General features: G+C 47.5%; 1 protein-coding gene across 1 annotated transcript; it reads right to left on the bottom strand.

The window, feature by feature from the left end:
• Positions 1 to 330: 330 nt before the first annotated feature.
• On the bottom strand, positions 331 to 1,293 carry LOC128832262 (olfactory receptor 52K1-like). The gene has a single exon (XM_054019510.1). The coding sequence runs from the start codon at positions 1,291 to 1,293 to the stop codon at positions 331 to 333; it is 963 nt and encodes a 320-aa protein (XP_053875485.1).
• Positions 1,294 to 6,953: the final 5,660 nt, after the last annotated feature.

The following is a 6,953-nucleotide window of genomic DNA, read 5'->3' on the forward strand; positions in this document are numbered from 1 at the left end:
GCAGGGTGTTCTCCCGAGGTACAGAGCATCACAGTGGTATTGTTAAAGAACTTGGAATAGGCTCTCAAATGTTCAGACATCGCAACTGCCTTCACACTCCTACACACTCCACACACAGGGCCGAGTGAGGACAAGGAGATGGCCAAGATCACCTTCTGGCCAGCAGCGCTAAGCTCGTGTAGGGGACGGTGTATTGCTCCCTGTGCGTTGGAGGTGGAGTTCCCATCCCAGCGTACACAAAGCCCCCACAAACATGCTGTCTAAGTTACTCAGAAAACCTCTCCTGCATCCTCTGCTTCCTGATCACTCAGCAGCTTCCTCCTGGTCAGCCTAGAAGCTTTTCCCTCGGAACAGGAGAAGCACCCGGTCACGAATCTGTTTGGTTTTCACACCGTACACGATGGGGTTCATCATGGGAGGAAAGAGGAGGTAGAAATTGGCCAGCAGGATGTGTACATGTGGGGGGACTTGGTGGCCAAACCTGTAAATTATTGAGGAGAGGATCACTGGTGTGTAGGCCACTAAGATGGCCCAAAGGTGGGCAACACAGGTGCCAAAAGCCGTGAGTTTCTCTTCCTTGGATGCCAAGCTTAAGACAGCCCTTAGGATCTTGACATACGATAGGGAGATGAACATCAGATCCAGCCCCACAATGAAGAAAGCCACAATGATCCCATAGATGTTATTGAACCTGGTGTTGGCACAAGCCAGAGTGACCACGGCCATGTGCTCACAGTAGCAATGGGAGATGACATGGGACCCGCAGTAGGGCAGCCTCCTGAGGACGAAGGGCAGAGGGAGCACTAGGAGAACAGCCCGGGCCAAAGCCGCCAGCCCGATCTTTGCTATCACTGAGTTGGTCAGGATGGTGGTGTACCTCAGGGGGTTGCAGATGGCCACGTACCTGTCAAAGGCCATGGCCAGCAGCAGAGCAGTCTGCATGATGGAGAACGAGTGAAGGAAAAACATCTGCACCAGGCAGCCGTTAAAGCTGATCTCCCTGGAATTAAACCAGAAGATGCTCAGTATTTTCGGCATGGTGGTTGTGGATAAAACCAGGTCGATGACGGCCAGCATGGTGAGGAAATAGAACATGGGCTTGTGTAGGGAGGGCTCTGTCTTGATAACATACAAGAGGGTGCAGTTTCCTAGAAGGGCCACGGTGAACACTGAGGAGAAGGGGATGGAGATCCAGAGGTGCAGAGATTCCAGCCCCGGGATGCCTGTCAGGAAGAACACTGATGGATCAGAGCCTGTGCTGTTGGAATCTGACAGGTTGTCTTGTTGTGGCATCTTTTGCAAGTCTCACATCAGTGTCTTTCCTTTCAATAAAACATAACACATGAAATGAACAGACCCTGTAAATTAAATACATGCTAGGGGCCAGTCTCAGCTCTGGAAGAAGTGGAGTTCTTCTTTCTGAGTTCATCAGTCATGTTGCAATACTAATCATACAAACACTTATATTTTTCTTTGCAAAATCATTTAAAGTTCTTAGAATGTCATTACAAGTCATGAGTTACGAACCCCACTTGGTTACAAATATCCTACCTGGTGTATCTTGCTACTAGAAGATGCACATTGTTTAGTGTGCATTCTCCCGTGAAGTACCTAGTATATCTGGCCACACGGCACATATTTTCAGCCTAGAAATACCTGGCATGTTAAGCTGCATGTAGCAAGATGTGCCTGGTACATTCAGCAGCACATTCTGGGTATTCAGCCTGGATGTACGTAGTACATCGGGAACATGCATGAGTAGTGCTATTTTGATCTCAGCTTCAGAGCCCGAGCCTCAACATCTACACAGCTATCCTCGAGAAGCACAAGCCTGCATCTGTCAACCCGAGCTGTGAGACTAACTGCCGCTCGCTGCGTAGACATAGCCAAAGAACCTATGAGTCTGATCCCGCTCCCATTGAAGTCAGGGGAAGAACTCCCCACCGACTTCTGGGATAACTGAGCTGTTTTTTTTAGGTGACAAATCTGAGGAACTGTCCCAGGTGTCAGCAGAGGAGGTTTTGGAACAAACTGATAAATTAAACAGTAATAAGTCACCAGGACCACATGGGATTCACCAGGAATTCTAAAGGAACTCAAATATCTAAATGCAGAAATACTAACTCGGGTATGTGACCTATCACTTAAATCAGCCTTTGTACCAGATGACTGACAAATAGCAAATGTGATGCCGATTTTTAAAGAAGGTTCCAGAGGTGATCCTGGCAATTACAGCCCAGTGAGCCTAACTTCGGAGCCAGGCGAATGGGTTGAAATGATAATAAAGAACAGAATCATCTCTCACCAATCTAGTAGAATTCGTTGAGGAGGTCAACAGACATCTGGACAAGGGTGATCCAGTGGCTATAGTGTATTTGGGCTTTCAGAAAGCCTTTGACAAGGTCCCTCACCAAAGCCTCTTAAGAAAAGTAACGTATTCAAAACAGACTTTGAAGAGAAGAAATGTTATGATATAAAAAGTCCAAATGAACAGAGATGGAGAGACTATTTTCACAAAGGGAAAATTATTACAAGCTGCTACAAGCCATACTGACATAAGGTTGTAGAAAAAATTATTAATTATTTCATGAACTGAGAAAAAATTGTGATCAAATAATTATGGAGTCATAGATTTTAAGGCAAGAAGGGACCATTCTGATCACCTGCTCTGAACCCTTTTCAATCTGTTAGCAACCTTTTTGAAGTGTGGACACCGGACCTAGAAACAGTGCCCAATGATGTTCTCTCCAAGCTTCACACCTCTCTATTTTCACTCCCTATTCCCCTGCTTGTACATTCAAGGAGGTCACTTGTTGTCTCCATCACCACACTGCAGTGGGACCTCATGTACAGCTGGTTTCACATCATCACTCTGAGTTCTCTTTTGAGTCAGTGCTTTCTAAAACAGAGCCCCCCATCCTGTAAGTATGATCTACAGCCTCGGTTCCTCGATGTAGGACCTCGCATTTAGTTGTAATCAACTGCACGTTGCTCAAGTGAGCCCAGTTTAGCAAGCGATTGAGATCGTTTTATAGGACTGCCCTGTCCTAATCATTACTTGCCTCTCTGCCAAAACATATGTCCCCCAGACTGAAATCTCCCATGAGAACAGAGTTACACAATAGAGAATCTCTCACAATGCAATTGCACCAGGGGAGAGAACTATGGCTCTGTGTGTAACCCAAACATCCCTGATTTTTGGAATACTCAGTGCTTTCTTCACATCATTTTTTTGTCTTTTGATGGAATTAAATAGTTCTCTTCTAAATGACCAGCCTCACTCTGCTCTCACTAATACGGGTGTAAATCCAGAATCATTCCAGGTTTACACAAGTGTAATTGACAGCAGATTTCGTCCCAAGCTTTACATTTACTTTAAAAATCTCCTATTTAGAAAGATCCTTGATTAGCTTTAATCTAAACTGCCCCAGCTCACCTGAACCCTGGCTGCATCTCCTTCCCTCAGCACATGCTGAAGTCACACACAAACTGCAGATCTCTGCACTCAGCCGGGATCAACTGGGTGAGAGTATTTATACCTCCTAATGACCCCCTGCTGACTTTACTCCCCAGGTGGGAGGTGAGAGACTTGGGTCTCTATAGAGGTACGTTTGGTGGGGGCTCGACCTGTTCAGGGGGGCCGGGTGTACAGTGCTAAAATAATATGAGATCTGAGCTGTGTTCTATTTCCAGAAATAAAAAGTAAAACGCGGTCGTAAATAATTTGTATTTTATATTAGAGGGAAAAATCAAACAAAAAATGTCCAGAGGAAGAGGGAGAGAGAAAACTCATAAAATATTTAAACAAGTCACATAACTGAACCCTTCTAGTATCTCTGTGCATCAGAGCGTTTGAAATCTAAGTTCGCTTGCTTCCAGGCTCTCTGCCTAGGATTCATATAAATGCTACTGTCTCTCCTCTCCAGGGCTATACCCCACATGAGCACTTTTACTTGCTTGCTTTATGAAATGAAGATTTAAGCTAGTTCAATAAACTCTTTAGGAAACTTCTGACTACAAGCAGTGACTGAATGCCCATCCAACGCGTGTGGCTAAGATGCCACCTCTCTCACTATAAAACGTCTACGATCTCCCCATCTGCTTACACAGATCCTGGAATGTAATTTTACAGCTTCGACTTTGCTTCTAAACGTATATACTAGTTTTCTTTATATTACGTGTGAAAGACAGCTCGAAATGTGAATGCAGGTGATTTCTGCCTTACGAAGAGTATTTGAAAGAAGTCGCTAAATCAGTGGTCCCCAAACTTTTGAGGGTCGCGCACTCCCCCTTATCCCTGTCCTCACGCCCCCCTCCAGAGCTGGGCTGGGAACGGGGCTGTGGCTCGGGGGTGAGGGGGGTAACGCGAACAGGGGTGCATGGGGGATGAGGCTGGGTCAGCAGCTGGGGGTGGGTTTGGGGCTGGGAGTGTGACCGTGGCCAGGGGACAAGGCTGGGGGTGGGAGCAGAGCTGCAGCTGGGCTTTGATGGGGACCAGCAGCTGGCATGTGGACAGTTGCAGCTCCGCTCCTGGCCTCGCCACCAGGCTGGGAATTGAGCCATGGCCAGCGGCAGAGGCTTGGGGTTGGCACAGGGCCAGGAGTAGAGCGGCCACCAGGCCTTGGTGGGGGCCGGAAGCTGGGACCTCAGCCGGGTGTGGAGCCCTGCGAGGCTAGGGACGGGGCCCGGTGCAGGGCCGGGAGTCAGGGACATGGCTGGAGGCGGGACCGGAGAAGAGCCGGGGGTGGGAATAGGCTGGGTGGTGCTCCCTACCTACCCACCCTGTAGTGGTGGGCCCGGGCCCTGCTATGCCCCGCCGGACGTTCCTCCATGCCCCCCCTGGGGAGCACGCCCCACAGTTTGGGGATCTCTGCTCTAACTGTAAACGTGATTATTAGAAACTGTAGGTTATAAATGTACAAACCAGTTGGTCAGAAGGCAAATATGAGAAAAGTGTTTGTACAAGAACAACGTGTGACTCAAACATAGTGGGGCAACCCCTCCTTGAATTGGTACCGAAACAGTTATGACGAGTTACCCTCCCAGGCTTTGCTTCTCTATGCTCTAAACTATACTGACCTGGGATAAAATCACTTGTATTTCAACAGCTTAAAAACACCCCCTTTGCCCACTAAACACTGACACCAGCTTAACTCTAGAGGGCAGTGTCTGGTGGTACACGGTTCAATTATGTACAAAATGGCGTCTTCTCTTTTGAAAACAAAAGAAGGGATTTCAGACCCGACGAGGCGTTTTTTATGGAACTCGGTTACGTCAGAACAACAAAACGCTGCTCTGAATTGTTCTGAGCGCCCGGCACTGAAACACTCTTCTGAGAGGCTCCTGGCTAATTTAGTACATTCCCCACTTCCGCTCTTCTCTGGATTTCTGAATTCCGAAGCATGTTCTACAGACAGAACCCTAAGGAAATCACTGGGCCTCAGTCAAGGCATGCAACACGTGCTTTGTATTTCGCCACATTCAGGCAAAAATCCTGTGTCTCCGTATATGTCTCGGAATTCATAAGTGACTGCCAATTCAGTGAGGTCTGGGTTTCCTGGTTCTACTGTTGTTCTGATTTTTACTGGCTGGCAGAACAAATCACCTGAAACAAAGAGGTCAGTGCCGACCTGGATAATCCCCTGCAGAAATGGCCTCTTTTTCCTCCAGGTCACCTACCCACAGTGTGCTCACCGCGGCCTTCCCATGCTATCCCCCTGCATCCGCCCTGCAGTCTTTGTGTGTACTCAGTTGATGTGTTTATTTCAAGGCTTTCGGCACCTGTTTCCCAACTTTGCGCCATCTTAGTGGTCTACACACCAGTGGTTCTCCTCAATAATTCCAGGTTCAGCCACCTAGTCCCCCCGCATGTACATATCCTGATAGCCAATTTCTACCTCCTCTTTCCTCCCATGATGAACCCCATCGTGTACGGTGTGAAAACCAAACAGATTCGTGACCGGGTGCGTCTCCTGTTCCGAGGGAAAAGCTTCTAGGCTGACCAGGAGGGGGCTGCTGAGTGATCAGGAAGCAGAGGATGCAGGAGAGGTTTTCTGAGTCACGTAGACAGCATGTTAGTGGGGGCTTTGTGTACGTTGGGATGGGAACTCCACCTCCGACTCACAGGGAGAAATACACCGTCTCCTGTACGAGCTTATCAGAAGGTGATTTTGGCCATGACCTTGTCATCACTCGACCCTGTGTGTGGAGTGTGTAGGAGTGTGAAGGCTCCTTGCACGTTCTCTTGCTTCGCTGGAACATCTGGCCTTTATTATTGATACACCCAGCTACAGCCACGGTTGTGCATGCTGCAGGAACCAATGCTGTATCTGCCCCAGAGGTTCAGTCACTTCTGAGATGTAGCAACACACCAGGGGCCATTTAGGCACCAGAATAAGTGCTTAGTGCTGGGCTCTTTTGTCCCAAACGTGCCACCATGGAAACTGCTGGTGCCAACCTTTTTTTTTTTTTTAAACCTGGCCTTAGTTGTGGTGTTTGAACATTTGAGAGTTTGTCCCCAGTGGTTTAACCCTACTACACAGCAGCAGAATGCATCAGGTTGAGGGGTGGGGGGGAGGAAAGGTGTATCTGCCTCAAAGAGCACTTCGAAACTCCCCAAATCCTTACCAGAGTGATCTCAGGCACAAAGTATTTAAAGTTCACTTTCTGATACTGACCATAAATAAATGAAACAGAGTAGTGTGTGTGTGTGTGTGTGTGTGTGTGTGTGTGTGTGTGTGTGTGTTAATAAAATACTCGTGAAAAAGTCTTGCTCTACTTTGCTATCACCTTTGCTCCTGTTGTCTAATATATGCTGGATAGCATATAGATCTATATCACATTCATAATCTGTATTATCTGCACCGTATCTATACTAGTAGTACGCATTAACTACCAATAACATTAACCACAAATTCCGTAGCAAAAGAACTAGATAAGTTAAAATAAGAACT

The sequence above is a fragment of the Malaclemys terrapin genome, chromosome 1 (assembly GCF_027887155.1).
Source record: "Malaclemys terrapin pileata isolate rMalTer1 chromosome 1, rMalTer1.hap1, whole genome shotgun sequence".
NCBI lineage: Eukaryota > Metazoa > Chordata > Testudines > Emydidae > Malaclemys > Malaclemys terrapin.